This window comes from Xyrauchen texanus, chromosome 18, assembly GCF_025860055.1.
Source record: "Xyrauchen texanus isolate HMW12.3.18 chromosome 18, RBS_HiC_50CHRs, whole genome shotgun sequence".
In the NCBI taxonomy this organism is placed as follows: domain Eukaryota; kingdom Metazoa; phylum Chordata; class Actinopteri; order Cypriniformes; family Catostomidae; genus Xyrauchen; species Xyrauchen texanus.
The window spans coordinates 36,195,498-36,213,795 of NC_068293.1; the positions used below are offsets into that span (position 1 = coordinate 36,195,498).

Sequence of the window (18,298 nt, forward strand, 5' to 3'; positions counted from 1 at the left end):
GATATATGAAAACTGTTTATGACATTATTTTTGAAGACATCCACACTATGCAACAGTTTTCACAAGTGCCTAATTCTTTTGCACAGTACTGTATGTAACAAAGAAATAGTGAAATTGGATAAATGTGCATAAAGTATATGTCCACATTTATGAACTGAAATATGTCATATTATAATATAGTCATAAATAAACTGTATTGTGCATTATTTACAGCTACTTGTGTCTTTGATGTTAATTTGATTATATACGTTTCATCCATAATCATTTTAATTGAGATTTAAATTTTGAATTTATTAATTTCAATTAAAGAATTTTGACATTAATGTTTTATGTGGCTAAAAAATAGATATGTCATTATGCAAGTAAAAACTGTCCAAGAAACTCATATGGGAGGGGCAATTAATTGGACAAATATTGCCCCTTGACAAAAAATTACAAGCCAACTCATTAACTTTATTACTCTCACCATCATATTTTGGGCTGTTGTTGCCTCTCCTGGTTTATTGAAGGCTGCTATGGCTGGCAGTAGATTGACATTGCACCACAAAGTCAGACCGGCTTCACTAATCCCAGCAGCTTTTCTCACATCCAGCCAAATCTGAATCACGTCGCTGCAATTCAGGCCCTGACCCTCCAAACCAGCCTGTGGAGATAAAATAATTTGTATCATGTGCTGGTCAAACATAATTTTACACTACAGTAAGACACAAAACGAAACAGGAGGACAATAAAACAAAAGATGTTTAGTAATATCAGAGACTAAAACAACATAATATATAGTTTAAATGAAATAGTTTGAATGATAACATACAGTAACCCATTCAAATCAGACAAATAAACCATCTACGCATTATGCATTCTCTGATGACTTCTTCCACAGTGGAAAATGTATCCTAGTTTATTTACTGCAATACCTAATTTTTTCTACCTCTAGAAATCAACGTGATGACATCTACGTGGCTTATCTTTCATGATCTGCATGAGTGACACAATGACTAGCACTATTTGTCACTAAAATGCAAGGAAAACAACTTAATAATTGCATTGTAATTATTTAGCTGACAAAAAAAAAAAAGGTTTTTGAATAAACATAATACGAAATACAGTTTCATGGCCATAAAGAAATATGTATAGCTGCTAACTGTTCTCAATTCAATCGCTATTGGAAAGTAAGTTATTTTTGGACCCTGACCTACTCATAGGGCCCACCCATAACCATTTCTGTTTCTGGCCCCTGGAAGAGATGGCTCTGATCACTGAGACTCTCCTAGACAAAGCATTCACTAAATGTATGGAGGCAAGGATATAGGATTCCTGCCAGGATTTAAGCATTGTTTGTGAAAAGATACCAGATTTTCTCTAGGGGTGAAATGTAGCACCTAATACATGCTAGATAATAAAGTCTGCAATGGCTGTTTATCTGTGATTACTATATACTTCATGGCACATTGACTGGGCCATTCAGAAATCTAAATAGGTCATGATTAGACTCCCATAACAATCTGATTATCAGCATCCCAATATCCGATTTGTTTAGCCGATTTTCAGTACTTTGGAAGCTTCATTTACATAGTTGTTCAAAAATCAGAGAAAGTAAGTGTCCCTGATAATAGTGTTTTGTTAGGGTTCTTCTACACTTAAATTACTAATAATATAAGACACTTGAGACAGAACAGTCTGTATATCGAATGTAAATATTTTTCTAACTGAAGATGCACTAAAACGGTTCACCAAAATTGAGTTGTTTTGAATCAGCTAGACGGAAAATCAATGTAAATACTGTAACTATTCATACAGAGAAAACGTTGAGTGCAGTCTGCTGCGATTTTACATTGTCATGCTTATGTAATGTCATTGCTTTTTCCACTGTCACAAAGGACTTTGGCTATATTAAGATGTACCTCTAATAACCTTATTGAAGATGCCTAAAGACAGTTGGTTCTAGAGGTAAATCATAGACATGTCTTTGTTATTGGCACAGTTAATAACGTCATTAATGTGAAAAACAAACATTCTTTAATACGCTTCAATGGATAAAAAAGAAAACCCAGCTGACCAACCCTCTTTTATGGGTTACACAACTTGCATTCTTGACATTTTTATTGACACTGTGTATACAGTAAGTGTTGTAACAGGCACAACAGTAGAGAGGAATGTTGTTCTAACCTGTATAGCAGCTTCAGCGGTCGACAAAATAGCCTGTGGCAATCCACCAACAAAGGAGGGAGCAGTGAAACTGCTGGAGTTCATGGCATGAAAAATGTCTGACAAAAGTCTAGACAAGGGCTCCTGAAGAATGTATAAAAACTCTGCAGAGAAGGAAGCACTTCTCTTAGCTACATACAATTCCAAATCTGAAGGTGACACTGAACCTGCAATTATTCTGTTGTTTTAGTTGTAATGTACAGTAGGCTTCTCTCACCTGTTTGTGCCTGCATGTTTTGAGTACTATTCAAAATGACATTTTGAATTGTGGACACAACAGAGGGCAATGAATCCCACATAGGAGTATCTCTGAAGGTTGACAACAGAGCAGCCAACATCTCCTCCAACCTGATGTTCAACAAACAAAGTCAGTTTAACATTCAACACTAAGATGAAATCAGATAAACTAACTCATCAAGCGATTTCATTGGATCTTAGAAAATTGATTATATTTATCACACGTATACTATGAAAACTGCTATATTACTTCTGTTTGGGGTCTCAGAGACTGCAGGTATAAAAACAATTTTCATGTGATAAGATGTTTTGATTGGTGTACACACTGTACCTTTTCATCCAGCCAATTTAGTCTATTTGTATTTATTTTCAACATATTTTCTCTAATGTGTCATGGTCAAATTGACCCCAAAGATGAAACTATGTAACTATATTAGATTTACTGCAAATGAACAGTCACAGTTCTGAAAAGTCTGTGCCTACTTTGTAATACAACAGAACTTTAAATGTCAATAATATCTGCCAAATGGCTCTTACTTGGGTTAGAAAAATACAGTATATTAAAAGAATCTGAAGAGAAAAAGCAAACGACCAGTATGCTGTGATTGTGTTGTCAACAGTTACTTTAACTTACATCTGAAAGGTCATTTGGTCAGCATTCCCAGAGAGGATTTGGACCAGCACTGCTGTAGCTTCTGTGAAAGTCTGAGCAGAGTCATTCAAGAATGGTGAAACAGAACCCATAAGCACTGCAAGCTGAGGGACCAAAGAACAAGTTAAAAGTTTGATATGAGCAGACAAGTACAGAAGTCTGAGACCATTAGTGAAATTGCTCAGAATTCTCTTTTGATATTTTCCTAATTTAAATTAATTTCATTTCATTTCATTACAACTTTACATTTCATTTTCTGTTTTTATTTTATTTTAATTACAAAGATATTATCAGCAAAACAATTTGAGTAAACAGTTGATTTGAAAACATATGCCCTCTTTTGCTCTAATGACAACATGAACTTGAGTTTGGGGGGAAGGGGGGAGGTAATCCTCCCCAGAATCTACACCCCTATTTGAAGACCATCTTGTGCGCTTCCATATAAGCAAGAAAATCTGAGATATTGTACTAAAGACTCCAATGACCCATTTGCTTACATTTATAGCAATCGTTCACCAAAAAATGAAAAATATCTTATTATATAACATCATGCCATTCCAGATGTGTTTGACCTTTTTTCTTCTGCAGAACACAAGTGAAGATTTTTAGTCCTCACAATGCAATTTAATTGTGGCCAAAATGTTGAAGTTCCAAATATCAAATAAAGGCATCATAAAAGTAATCCATAGGACTCCAGTGGTTTACATTTACATTTACATTTATGCATTTGGCAGACGCTTTTATCCAAAGCGACTTACAGAGCCCTTATTACAGGGACAATCCCCCCGGAGCAACCTGGAGTTAAGTGCCTTGCTCAAGGACACAATGGTGGTGACTGTGGGGATCGAACCAGCGACCTTCTGATTACCAGATTACCAGTTATGTGCTTTAGACCACTACACCACCACCACTCCTGGTTTAATTAAAGTCTTCTAAAGCGATCCAAACAGTTTTGAGTGAGAACAAACCAAAATATTACTTTTTTACTGCACATTTTGCCATTGTAGTCTCTATGGCACAATCATGATTTCAAGCATGATTACACTTCCAAGTGCTTTACGCATGCACAGAGCACTAGATGGCGCTATAGGAAGTGTAATCGAGCTTGAAATCACAGTCGACAAGGAGACTGTGTAAAGATTAACAGTGAAAAAGTAGTTACATTTTGGTCTGTTCTCACCAAAAACTGATTGGATCACTTCTGAAGACATTGGTGAAATCACTGTCAATGAGTCTTATGGATTACTTTTATGATGCCTTTATGTGATATTTGGACTGTTAAAGTTTTGGTCAACATTCACTTGCATTGCATGGACCCACAGAGCTGAAATATTTTTCTAAAATCATTGTTTGAGTTCAGCAGAAGAAATAAATTCATACACATCTTGGATGGGATGAGGGTGAATAAATAATGAGAGAATTTTCATTTTTGCCTGAACTATCCCTTTTATTAGTGACCAACAAATAGTGCATCAGAATCACATTGAATCATAAATATTTATTTTTCACTTTACATCATCACTTGTTTACAATTCTCCAAAATCTGAAGAAAAAAATTATTTGTTTCCAGGTTTAAATAGAAAAAAGAAAAAAATCCCAGATTTTCAACGTGATGTCAGACTTTTGGACACTACTGTAAGTTTCTGTGTGTCTGCAGATTCTTTTGTATGGGAATGAGCTGTCAGTACGAGCTGTCAAAAACTTGTATTTCTTGTTATCGTTACCTGTTGTGATATTTCATTGAGGCTGCCAAGGCTTAGGTTTCCTAAGTTTTCCCATGGGTTTTTATAGTATGAGAAAATTTGATTGGTTAAATCTGAAAAATGAAAGAGAGAAGGCTGAAAAAGCTAAAACTAAGTAAACTAACTAAAAACTAACTAAAAATTAGTTGATAAAGTTATTGTAAAATAAATTCTAAAAAACACCACACAGTTAACTTGCCTTCATCTGAGTTTAGAATGTACTCTGTGACCTTGAGAATCACAGATATGATGGGCTGAGCTGTGTTGTTTGACGGCAGATTATTCTGAAGTGCTCTCATCAGATTTACGATACTGAAAAAGAGAAACATAAATTCTGTCATGACACACACAAACACATCCTGTCTATGTAGGCCTCAGACAGACAGACAGACAGACAGACAGACAGACAGACAGACAGACAGACAGACAGACAGACAGACAGACAGACAGACAGACAGACAGACAGACAGACAGACAGACAGATAGATAGATAGATAGATAGATAGATAGATAGATAGATAGATAGATAGATAGATAGATAGATAGATAGATAGATAATCTTCATTTTCAGATGTGCCTGTCTATAGAGAGCAGTTTCAAAGTAATCCAAGTAAACATATGTTCTCTTCACTCACATTTCATTCCATTTGCCTGGTCCACCAGGTTGGGAAATTGTGTTCAAATAGGTGAAAATGCTGTTTGTGATGGGAAGCAACACTTCAGCTGCCTCCACTGGCAAAAGAGTATGAATTACTCCCTCCACCATCTGGACAGTCTTCTGTGTTAGGTTTCTAGCTTCAGCAGAGCTCATATTAGTATTCACAATCAGCTGAAGTGACCCATGAAAAGCACTAAGAATATTCTGAACCACATCCTGAGGTAGACCTCCAGTCTCAATAGACATATTCTCCAAAACCACATTAACAGCACTTATGATGGCTTCTGTGAAGTTTTCACTTTGGATACCACCATCAGTGCTAGCTACATCTAGAGCATAGTTTAGAACCTGAGAGACATGATCTGCCACAGCAAGGAAGGCTCCCTGCTCAGGGGACAATAAAGGGTTCAAGGCTTGGATTAGTTGGTCAAGTTCCATCCCAAATGTTGTGAAATCTGAAAAGCTTGCATTCCCCTGGAACATTGCTGATTGTTGGTTAGTGGTCCCCTCCATAGTTAAGTTGCCTTCATTCAACCTCAGAATAAATTCTGTGACCTTCATTAACATGGACATGATGGGCTGAGCTGTGATGTTTGACGGCAGGGAATTCTGAAGTTTATTTATCACATTTGCAATACTGAAACAGAGAAAGAACATTACGTTTTAAAATTAAGTAACATTTTTCTCTCAGTCATTTGAGAGCAAAACCTTTTTAAGAAAAATTAGATGCTATCAAAAGTAAAAACAAAATTTCCAAAAAATATCTGTATTTTAAATGTATTATAGGCTATTTAATATTTAATGAACTTTTATTAATTTAAAAGTTAACCATAAAATGTATTGTTCATTTTCCATCAGAAATTTTAACTACGGTAATTGAATAAAATTATAACACAAAAAACCCAAAACATATCGCACTGATTTAAATGTGAAAAACTGTCCCAACATGATAAATAAATAAAAACCCTTGTACACAGAACACAATTTAACCTTTAGGTAAAAAATACACAATATAGCTGAATCAGGTCTTAATGTACCCTTAGGTAATTCTATGGATTTATTGTGCCCCCTAGCCATAGATATAAAAGTTGAAACCTTTTTTTGCTAAATATGATGCTGGAATTTTTATTTTTAGGACAAAAAAAGGTCCTAATTTAAGATTTAAGTTTTGAACTAGGTGTCTGAAACCAACATAGGTAACCATTTATAAATAAATAGCATTTTTGCAATTGGGACTTCTGACTGAACGACTCATTACTAAGGTATTGGTTTTGTGACATCTTCCCTATGCAAGTTCTGGTTTCCCCTATGTGTTTGGGTGTGTGTGTGTGTGTGTGTGTGTGTGTGTGTGTGTGTGTGTGTGGTGTGTGTGTGTGTGAGCGTGTATTTATCACTTTGTGGGGCCCAAATGTCCCCATAAGGATAGTAAAACCCGAAATTTTTGACCTTGTGGGGACATTTTGTCCGTCCCCATGAGGAAAACAGCTTATAAATCATACTAAATTATGTTATTTGAAAATGTAAAAATGCAGAAAGTTTTCTGTGAGGGTTAGGTTTAGGGGTAGGGTAAGGTTTAGGGGATAGAATATAAAGTTTGTACAGTATAAAAACCATTATATCTATGGAAAGTCCCCATAAAACATGGAAACACAACATGTGTGTGTGTGTGTGTGTGTGTGTGTGTGTGTGTGTGTGTGTGTGTGTGTGTGTGTGTGTGTGTGTGTGTGAGCGTGTATTTATCACTTTGTGGGGCCCAAATGTCCCCATAAGGATAGTAAAACCCAAAATTTTTGACCTTGTGGGGACATTTTGTCGGTCCCCATGAGGAAAACAGCTTATAAATCATACTAAATTATGTTATTTGAAAATGTAAAAATGCAGAAAGTTTTCTGTGAGGGTTAGGTTTAGGGGTAGGGTAAGGTTTAGGGGATAGAATATAAAGTTTGTACAGTATAAAAACCATTATGTCTATGGAAAGTCCCCATAAAATATGGAAACACAACATGTGTGTGTGTGTGTGTGTGTGTGTGTGTGTGTGTGTGTGTGTGTGTGTGTGTGGATGGAAAGATTGATAAGTATATTGAACAAAAACAAAGTGTCTACACTTACACTTCATTCCATTTATCAGATCCACCAGGTTGTGAGATGGTCTCCAGATAGGTAAAAATGCTATTTGTGATGGGAACTAACACCTCGGCTGCCTCCGCTGTAAGAAGAGCATTAATTACATCCTCCACCATCTGGACAGTCTCTTGTGTGAGGTTGTTAGCTTTAGTGTAGCTCATATTGGGGTGCAGGATCAGCTGAACTGAACCATTAAAAGCACCAATAATTTTGTGAACCACATCTTGAGTTAGAGTTCCAGTCTCATTAGACATACTCTCTAGAACCACTTTCACAGCACTGATGATTGCTTCTGTGAAGTTTTCACTTTGGAGACCACCATCAAAGCTAGCCACTTGTAGAGCGTATTTTATGGTCTGAGAAACCTGGTCTGCAACAGCAAAGAAGGCTCTTTCCTCAGGGGAGAATAGGGGGGTCATGGCTTGGATTAACTGGTCGAGAGCTATCCCAGATGTTGTGATATCTGCAGAGCTAAGGTTCCCCTGGAATGCTCTGGCAAGTGCCATTGTTAATTGTTGGTTAACAATCCAATCCCTTGTCAAATTGCCCTCATTTGAGTCAAGAATGAATCCTGTGATCTTGGTTAGCATGGATATGACAGGCTGAACTGTGTTGTTTGATGCCAAGGAATTCTGAAGTTCTTTCAACACATTTGTAACACTGAAAGAGAAAAAGAACATCATAAAGGTTTTCATGACATCTCCCTGTCTCTTTCGCTCTCTACACATTTATAAATTGGAAGAGATTGCGAAAGATTGAAACAGAATTATTTGGAACAAATACAAATTACACATCCAAGCATGCTAGCTGGAGTCTACACGTACATTTCATTCCATTTGTCAGGTCCACCAGGTTCTGAGATTGTCTCCAAATAGGTAAAAATGGCATTTGTGATGGGAACCAACACCTCAGTTGCCTCAGCTGGCAAAAGGGCATGAATCACTTCCTCCATCATCTGGACAGTCTCCTTTGAGAGGTTGTTTGCTTGAGCATAGCTCATATTGGGGTTAAGAATCAACTTAATTGAACCATATAATGCACCAAGAATATTGTGAGGTACATCCTTAGGAAGAGCTCCAGTCTCATTTGACATACTCTCCAGAAACAATTTGACAGTACTAATAATGGCTTCTGTGAAGTTTTCACTTTGGATACCACCATCAGTGCTAGCAGTCTGTAGAGCATTATTTAATGCCTGAGACACCTGGTCAGCAACAGTGAGGAAGACTCTTTCCTCAGGGGAGAATAAGGGATACAAGGCTTGGATTAACTGGTCAAGATCCATCCCGGATGTGGCGATATCTGCTGCACTAGGATTTCCCTGGAATATTCTGGCAAATGCCATTGTTAATTGTTGGTTAACGATCCAGTCCCTTGTTAAATTGCCCTCATTTGAGGTAAGAATGAATTCTGTGATCTTAATTAGCATGGTTAAGATGGGCTGTGCCGTGCTGTTTGATGGCAGGGAATTCTGAAGTTCTTTCATCGCATTTATAATCCTGAAAAAGAGAAAGAACATCACTATGACTGTCATATCTCTCTTGATATATATATACATATGTATATATATCATATGAAAGAGAGAGAGAGAGAGAGAGAGAGAGAGAGAGAGAAGACAAATTAAAAATAATTGCCTTCAGTATATATACTCACACATCATTTAATTTATCATGTCCACCAGGTTGGGAGATGTTGCTCAGATGGGTAATAATGCTGTTTTTGATGGGAACCAACACCTCAGTTGCCTCTGCTGGCAAAAAGGCATGGATTACTCCCCCCACCATCTGGACAATCTCTTGAGTTAGGTTGCTAGTTTGAGCGTAGCTCATATTGGAGTTCAGTATCAGCTGAAGAGAACCATGAAACATACCAAGAATATTGTGAGCCATATCCTGAGGTAGACCTCCAGTCTCATTAGACATACTCTGTAGAACCATGTCCACAGCACCTAAGATGGCTTCTGTAAAGTTTTCACTTTGGATATTATTGGTGCTGGCTAAATGTTGAGCATAGCTTAATGCCTGAGAGACCTGGTCAGCAACAGAAATGAAGGCTCTTTCATCTGGGGACAGTAGGGGCATCAAAGCTTGCAATAGTTGGTCAAGATCCAACCCCAAATTTGTGATATCTACCAAGCTAATGTTGCTCTGGAAAATTCTGTCAAGTGCCATTGTCAGTTGTCGGTTAATGATCCAGTCCTTTGAAAAGTTGCCTTCATTTGAGTTCAGAATGAATTCTGTAGCCTTCATCATAATAGATATGATGTGTTGAGCTGTGTTGTTTGATGGCAGGGAATTCTGAAGTGTTTTCATCACATTTACAATGCTGAAAAAGAGATAGAATATAATCAAGTCTGTCATGCCATCTTGTTGTCTCTTTTAAAATGGAAAGTAAATGACAGAGACAGAATAATTTGGAAGAAATGCTGTATATATTGTCTAAACTTACACTTCATTCCATTTGTCAGGTCCACCAGGTTGGGAGATGGTTTCCAAATAGGTAAAAATGCTATTTGTTATTGGAACCAACACCTCAGCCGCCTCTGCTGTCAAAAGGTCATGAATTACTTTCTCCACCATCTGGACAGTCTCCTGTGTGAGGTTGCAAGACTGAGCGTAGCTCATACTGGGGTTCAGGATCAGCTGAAGCGAACCTTGTAAAGCACCAAGAATATTGTGATCCACATCCTGAGGTAGAACTCCAGTCTCATTAGACATACTCTCCAGAACCAAATTAATAGCATTTATGAGACCACCAACACTTTGGAGACCACCATCCGTGCGAACTACCTCTAGAGCGGAGTTCACTGCCTGTGAGACCTGCTCAGCTACTGCGATGAAAGCTCTCTCCTCTGGGGAGAGTAGGGGGTTCATGGTTTCGATAAGTTGGTCAAGATCCATCACAGTTGTTGCAATATCTGCAAAGCTAATGTTCCCCTGGAAAAATCTGTCAATTGCTATGGTCAGTTGTTGGTTAGCAATCCAGTCCTTTGTCAAGTTGCCCTCATTTGAGTTTAGAATAAATTCTGTGACCTTTAATAACATGGATAAGATGGGCTGATCTGTGTTGTTTGACGGCAGGGAATTCTGAAGTTCTTTCATCACATTTATGATGCTGAAAAAGAGAAAGATCATGAAGTATGTCATGATATTTTACTTTATACATATAAAACAAGAGTGAGATAAAATTAAATTGGATAGTATCTGCACTTACACTTCATTCCATTTGTCCGGTCCATTAGGTTGGGAGATGGTCTCCAAATAAGTAAAAATGTTATTTGTGATGGGAACCAACACCTCAGCCACCTTCACTGGAAAAAGGGCATGGATTACTTCCTCCACCCTCTGGGCAGTCTCCTGTGTGAAGTTGCTAGATTGATTGTAGCTCATCCTGGGGTTCAGGATCAACTGAAGTGAGCCATGAAAAGCTCCAAGAATACTATGAACCAGATCCTGGGGTAGAGCTCCAGTCTCATTGGACATACTCTCCAAAACCGCTCTCACAGCACTGACAATGGCCTCTGTGAAGTTTCCACTTTGGAGTCCATCTTCAGTGCTAGCAATCTGTAGAGCATTATTTACAGCCTGAGAGACCTGGTCAGCAATGGCAAGGTAGGCTCTGTCCTCAGGGTAGAGTAGGGTGTGTATGGCTTGGATGAGCTGCTCAAGATCCATACCAGGTGTTGTGATGTCCAAAGAGCTCATGTTCCATTGGACAATTCTGGCAAGTGCCATTGTTAGTTCTGGGTCAGTGATCCAGTCCTTTGTCATGTTGAGGTAGGTCATGATCTGAGCTTCGATTTCAGAGGGAATACTAATGTTCATAGGGGAGCCTAGAGAATCAAAAAATGCCTGTTGGATTTCAAGATTTGTTCTTATTAGTTTCAGCTCACCATGCAGTATGGTCATGATTGCATTGGCAACCTGCATAAGATCTCCCCTATCCAGAGGAAGCTGCACATGGGCTGTCAAGTTCTGGATTTGGTTCATCACTAATGCCGTAAAATTGATTTCTGCATTGCTGAGAGCCACTTGCATTTTAGTGATGCGGATCAGGGGATGGAGAATTTCCACAAACTTGCTGCTACTGGTGGCATTCCCAAGCTTGTTTAAATACCACAGTGTGATTTCTCTATATACCTTCAGTTTGTATTGTCCATGAGCCATCAGTGTAGAGTTAATGGTTTGATATGGATACTGTTCTTTGAATGCAATTTTCAAAAGGTCCTCCAGAAAGTTGAGCTCACTTGTAATCATAGTCATATTTTCCACTTCGAAACTCTGAAGGTTTTGTTTTATGGTTGAGAGTGTTGCTATCAGCACCTCCTCTGTGAATGCATGTTGATTAGATTCAAGGCTAGACATGTCCATTAGTTTCTGAAACTCTACAGCTGTGATGTTAAGCCAGTCGCTAAGAGTTGTTTGAATGTTCTCCGCCACTGGAATTTCTTGAAGTAAACCATTTGCACTCTGAATGAGCTGAAGAACACATTCAGCCTCAGATTCTGTGGTTTGAGGCATTGAGGAATTGTAAGTGTTACATTGTGGGGTTTGAATGGCCATATTGAGGACGAACAGAGAATGCAGTATGGGCGCTGACCAATCATTTCTAATTACATTACAGACTTGTTCTAATTCGAATATAGTGAGATTAGAGGCTTCAAGAGCCTGATTGATGCTGGTTAAATTGGAAACAGGAAATGCATTGACCTGGTTGAGAAAATGTTTAACCTTACTGACAATCTCCATGTTGGATTCAGATGACATTGAAAGGAGCAGAGAAAGCACATCAGCGGCAACAGAAAGAGTCATGTTACCCTGAATGTGTGTCATTGGCCAGTTGCTATCATTTCCAGCTGCAACTATTTCAGAAAGAAAAATTAGAAGATGAAAAACATTTTGAACATCAGCAACGCAGTCCTGACCATATGCTGAGCAGATCTCCAAATCTTGAAAAAGAGCATGAGTATTATTTATCCCTGCTTCTAACTGAGACTGTTGCTGTGGAGGCAGGAGGGATCCAAGTTGGCTCAAAATCGAATGCAACACTGCAAAACCCCCCTCATTGTGTAGCATCTGGATGTAGTCATTGGTGAGGACCTGAAGAATGGCTGGTTGGAGGTCAGATGTCTGGGAACCTCCTAACAACAGAGTATCTAGCTGTCCCAGTCCAAGAGCCGCCATGATCTCATTTAACAGAGAATGCGAGAGTTGATTTTCAAACTGCTCAGTGGACTGAATATTGGAGAGGAGCTGAATTTTCTTATCAACAGTATTACTGAGGCTCAGCAAAAGTCCTTGTAGTGATCTGTCATTGTCAAGCAGCTGACCAGAGCTGTTGGCAAGAACATGTTGCAAAAGTCCCATGTACGTGTCCTTGTAGATGCTTTGTAGTAGAGCCACTGTTCCCTGGATAGGTCTACAATTAGAAGAGAAATGTCTGTATGTTATTATAACAAATAATTATTATATTTAGTTATTGTATGACTGATTGGTCTTCTTATTTAATTTTATACCCTCTGAGTACTAAGCATGCAGATACTAAAGTCAACATGAAACCGCATTCACAATCCATTTTACTTTCACAATGTGAAATATTTCTGGGTGAAACAGGATATAAAATGGGAAAAGTGGATTTAACGTTATCCATCAGGAATTGATTGTATTGTTAAAAAATTGGGCATTCAAACAGAAAGGCCAGGGATGGGTATAAAAGGAAGAGGGATTGATGATGTTAGTTGAAAAGGAAAGTCATTTCAGAGGCAAGAGCAACTTATTACATTTTGATAAAAGATTACAAATACACATTATGTTTTCTTTGCAATAACATGCATCAATAAATCAGCCAAAATAAGATCAGGAAAGCTGTCAAGATGTCATGTTGATTTGAATACAGACAGTGAATTTATACAAATATTAATTTAGTATCAATAAATGTTCAGCTGTAAACAATCACTACCTTAGAAGGCTTTCAGGTTCAATTGACACATCAGAGATCATTGAATGAATTTGTGAAATCAATGTTTCCCAAGTAAAGCCAGTCTGACAGGTTAGGCCAAATAAACCAACAGTGCCTGAAAGAAAGTACATGCTTGTCACATAATACATCATTCACTGCATGTTATTATAATTTGGTCCAAATAACAAATTAAAATCACACATTTACTTCAGTGATCATATTAAGTAACTGGTCAAATATGTTGCAGGGTAATTGAAAATCAATGGAAAGGATGGTATCACTTTGCATTACAATGTTAATGTTTCAAATATTTCAAATGAATAAAATTAAAAATAATAAATATATATATTTTTAATATATTTACACAGCACAATCACATATTAAGGACTAAGTATTGTAAAAAGTTTACTGACAAACTTTAAGTACAATGGACCATTTACTACTCTTCTTTGTATGCATTTGTAATTATATTTCTTGCAGTGGCACTCACAGTTTGGTGATGCAGTGACATTGGGTTGGTAGTTCATAATCCAATATGCCATGTGGAAGTATGGTTCCATGGAGGGCCACATAGAGCTGTTTTCTAGCAAAGAACCTATAGTCTCAAATGTTCTCATTTCCCTGTTTTACAAGCCAAAAATAATAATGCATAAATAGACCTGAAAATTATTTTAATAAATGATAAATGTAAGCAGTTAAACATGTTTCTAAAACATGGAATCCAAAGCACTATAAATGTTTTGTTCAGAGTTTGACAGCTAGTAATTCTAAATAAGCAAAATTCTGGTCACATAGTAATTCTTGAACTATAAGTGGGTTTCTGACCTGTTCAGCAGTATCTGGGACAAATTATTTCTAATGTTCTCTTGGGTCCATGCAGAAAAGTAGTCTTGATTGAGCTCAGTTGTCAAGTTCTGGAGGGAAGTGCTGTACTGCAGGTAAGTTGCATATAGTCTGTGCCACTCAGCCATAAGTATGGAGGGTGTGACATTGTACATTAAAGTTCCATTTACTACATCGATCAACTGTTGGACCTGTGACAAAATATTTTCTTTAGGCAAATAATATTACTAATCTTTTTTTTTATATATATATATATATATATAAAAAAGGATGCAATGTTCTGGAAATCACTTCTTAATATATCCCCATACCGTTTCAATTACAGGATAAATTGGTGTTAACAGCATTTGCTCAAGATTTGTGTTTTTCCCAGAGCAAATGAGAGCATCCCACTGCTGAGGGTCTATAGAGGTAAATGTTGACATCCAAGTCCAGGGAGCAGACAGATCACTGCAGTTAGTGTGGCCTTCTAGAATCTGCATGAAAACATTGGGACAACATCCAGCATGGTAAATGAGGAGCTTTACACAAACTACATGAAGCTTTCTTCTAAAGATAAAGTGTGTAATATTTGGAATCTAAAATATTTTTTCATCACAGCTCAATATGCAGTGACAACTATAAGTAAGCCAATTGTAGGTAGATTTCCCTGAAAAGTGTCAACACTGTGGCACTATCAACACACAGCTGTGATTGTGAGCATCCCAATTTGCACAGCATAGCAACATAAACTCAAAAAATGGTATTGTAATTTTTGGGACATTTTCCCTAGTGGCCACTAGAGGTCACTAGAAGGTTTAAGACTTTTAGTTTGAAGTTTGGTTTATGTTGTGCCTCTGTTCTCTGTGTTCCTTTGAATCATTCTGTGCTGTGCGATCACAGATGTCTTGTTACCCTTGTGAGTATATATATATATAGCCCTTGTGTTTTCCCTGTCTTTTGTCTTTCATTATTTTATGTAATTTTAGTTTGGTGTTTACTTGGTTTGCTTCATTTTTGTTTGCGCAGCTCTCTTTTAGTTTTTGACCTTTTATGGTTTTTGATTTTCATTTACTTAATAAACATGTCCAATTTGTGTTCTTGCCAGACCCTCATTATTACAGGTATTATTTTGGGGTGGGATTATCTGTTTTTCCAACTGATGACAGAAGGAATATTGGTTGAGAAAACTGTTAGGAAACTCATTATTTTTGCAATTCCATTTGATTATACCAGTGGCAGAGAAATTACACACCTGTACTTAGCCTTGGCTGACTCACCTTAACTACAGTTTGTACAATGGAGTTCATTCCAATGTCAGCCCAGGCATTTGCAAAGGTCTCATTCTGCATTAGGGAAAGGAAGATCTCCTGGACATACTTGGCATCTTTCAGGACCAGCTGCATGAATGCTGTGAGGCAAATTAACAAAGATGCTCACATGTGACCTGCTGTATATTGATGGCATTGGAAATATTTACATAGCTTCTTTACTCATAACTTCTCTGTACATCCTGATACATACGTAGCTGTGCTTCCATTGCAACTCTGGCCATCTGCATGGAAGAATGGCCACCAATAATGTAAGTCTCCATGTACTCCCATCCAGGTATCCCTTGTAGAAGATCAAATGCTGTTTTGCCAATTCCAAAGATTCTTTAGTGAGAACCAGAGATGGGTAGAGGGGAAGGTGAGATAATTTCAACCAAACAACACACTTTACCTCCTATACAATGACAAAACCTATTAAGTCAATGAGAAAATGGATTAGACCAGTGGTTCTCAACATGTGGGTCATGACCCAAAAATGGGCAATGTACTTTTAGGCTTATGGACTTCCTGGATTGTTTTTTGGACGTTAATAAGGCTGTGCTTCCAATAAACTACATTATTTTGGCACTATTCATGTCACTTGGTTGTAACTAGCCAAATTGGGCAGATTCCAACATGGGTAAGTTACGTGACCCAAACTACATTATATATGACTTGTGGGTTTAGTGTTGTGTTCAGTAATCCCTTGACGTTTTATGTGAAATCTGGAGTCTCAAGCAAAACCAGATGAGAACCACTGGACTAGACAGTAAGTTACAGAAAAAAGTACATTGGCTTCTTATTTCATTACAGCATCTAACTCCACCTAAACATATTCAAAATAGCCTGGTTTGACATACAGTTGTTCCCACAGGCTCAGTGGTTGAGCATCGCTGCTGCGCTGGGACCTGCTCTGTTTAAGTACATCCAAGACTGCTGGAGAGACCATGCCCAGCACATTGCTCAAGACCTCCTTCGTGAAGGCCACATCTTCCGAGGCAGAGTTCTGACTCCACGCCACCATCACCTGTGGAGAGGGGGTGTGTTCAAAGTGTCTTTAAAGCAAGTTGCTTTACTCTGCAACCATCTTCGTAATGCCCCCAGACAGCTACAGTAGGAATTAGTCATACAAGTCATCTCCTTAAATGAGGAAAGACTGAAATCTCCAAAACCGATTTCAATTTCAATTGCGTATGTTTAATCAGCAAGAATATTTGACAACGATGTTACCACAACGATTGCTGCTTTTAGCTCAACACACACACACACACACACACACACACACACACACACACACACACACACACATACATATACTGTATATTTGTACAGCCAATGCTGCATGTCCTCAAGGTATGTCCAAATCCAGTGTTTGCATCACATCCTGTCTAAGATCTCTTCAGAATTTGAAGGCAGCATATAACCTGTGAGCATCATTCACCATCTTATACAAAACACTGCCTGTGATGTAATGGACTGATTGGACAGTGAGGCATCAGGTAGCTGCCTTGGCCTCCAGATGCAGCCTATGAGTTGTCTCTTCCTCATTTTTTCTCTGGTAATGTTGCATGTTTGCTTGAAGTTTCAAACCCTGTCATCTAGATTTAAGCTTTAGCATAATTCACACAGTTCATTCACCTTTAAGTTTAAATTAATTGATTACGGAGTACTCCACATTTGTCATGTGGACATGCAGCATGACTTTTGAACAACACTTATGATTGGGTGATTACATATTGTGGAGTTCCCTCTGTGGTGAGGGAAATCGCTAACTGGGTCTCCCTGAAGGGTGCCGCATATCCGTGCATAAACATGCAATCAGTCTCTAGCGTGCTTTTTGTGTTAAGACTGAAATTGTTTCCTAGGTTACGTGCACAGGTGATGTTTTTGTGTTTCCATACATGATCGTTAATATCAAGGAAGGGGGAGGAACCTCAGACAAGAGTTTTCACTCTTATTCTCTTGTCTAGGTAATCAAAAACCAAATCTAAAATTAGTTAACTCGACATGTACAGTAATTATAGTGGACATGTGGTCAGTGGTAATCTCATCAACAATTTTTAATGGAGGGTTTTCTTTTTTTTTTATTTCAGTCAACAATAAAAATTAAGAAAGATTTTGTATGATGTTGATAATTAAACAATTTTAATTCCAGTACACTGTTGACAGAATTAATATGAGAAGAAAATTATTCTATATTTGGTAAAAGATTGGTCTGTAAATGTTACACAAGTTTTATTTTTTCCAAAGAACAAATGTTTTTGTCAACTAAAATTGTCATGCAGACAGTAAATTAGACTAATTAAATTTGAAGGACATTCTTCAAAAGACAAAAGCTACGACTAAAACTGACTCCTGTGTGGAGTTGCACCAGCTGTGCGTAACGTCTCACTTAAGTTGAGACGTAGTAGTAGAGTTCACACTAAGGGCTTAGTAACTATTAGTTGGTGTCTGTGCTTAATTTGGTTGAACCAACTGTTCTGAAGGCAATACTTAAATAGTAGGTCGTAAGATCTCCGTAAAGTAATGTGTAGTCTCATCATATGACATTTACTTGTAACGATTCAATAAGCAGCCTACAAATTTGCGA

General features: G+C 37.7%; 1 protein-coding gene and 1 long non-coding RNA gene across 2 annotated transcripts in view; one reads left to right on the forward strand and one right to left on the reverse strand.

Annotated features, from left to right (window-relative positions):
* abca12 (ATP-binding cassette, sub-family A (ABC1), member 12) overlaps positions 1-18,298 on the reverse strand; it is an 89,107-nt gene that overhangs the window by 46,472 nt on the left and 24,337 nt on the right. Inside the window, exons 10-26 of the mRNA XM_052148368.1 lie at positions 16,569-16,735; positions 15,923-16,053; positions 15,679-15,809; positions 14,731-14,895; positions 14,402-14,610; positions 10,832-13,036; positions 10,067-10,732; positions 9,272-9,943; positions 8,443-9,117; positions 7,604-8,278; positions 5,472-6,131; positions 5,036-5,148; positions 4,819-4,910; positions 3,077-3,198; positions 2,423-2,553; positions 2,167-2,309; positions 467-643 (exon numbers count right to left, since the gene is read on the reverse strand). Coding sequence (XP_052004328.1) covers positions 467-643; positions 2,167-2,309; positions 2,423-2,553; positions 3,077-3,198; positions 4,819-4,910; positions 5,036-5,148; positions 5,472-6,131; positions 7,604-8,278; positions 8,443-9,117; positions 9,272-9,943; positions 10,067-10,732; positions 10,832-13,036; positions 14,402-14,610; positions 14,731-14,895; positions 15,679-15,809; positions 15,923-16,053; positions 16,569-16,735 — 7,134 coding nt within the window. The remainder of the gene's footprint in view (positions 1-466; positions 644-2,166; positions 2,310-2,422; positions 2,554-3,076; positions 3,199-4,818; positions 4,911-5,035; positions 5,149-5,471; positions 6,132-7,603; positions 8,279-8,442; positions 9,118-9,271; positions 9,944-10,066; positions 10,733-10,831; positions 13,037-14,401; positions 14,611-14,730; positions 14,896-15,678; positions 15,810-15,922; positions 16,054-16,568; positions 16,736-18,298) is intronic.
* Positions 15,275-16,997, forward strand: LOC127659239 (uncharacterized). Its single transcript, XR_007972509.1, has 3 exons — positions 15,275-15,317; positions 16,007-16,087; positions 16,583-16,997. It is a non-coding gene; the product is annotated as an uncharacterized LOC127659239 (long non-coding RNA).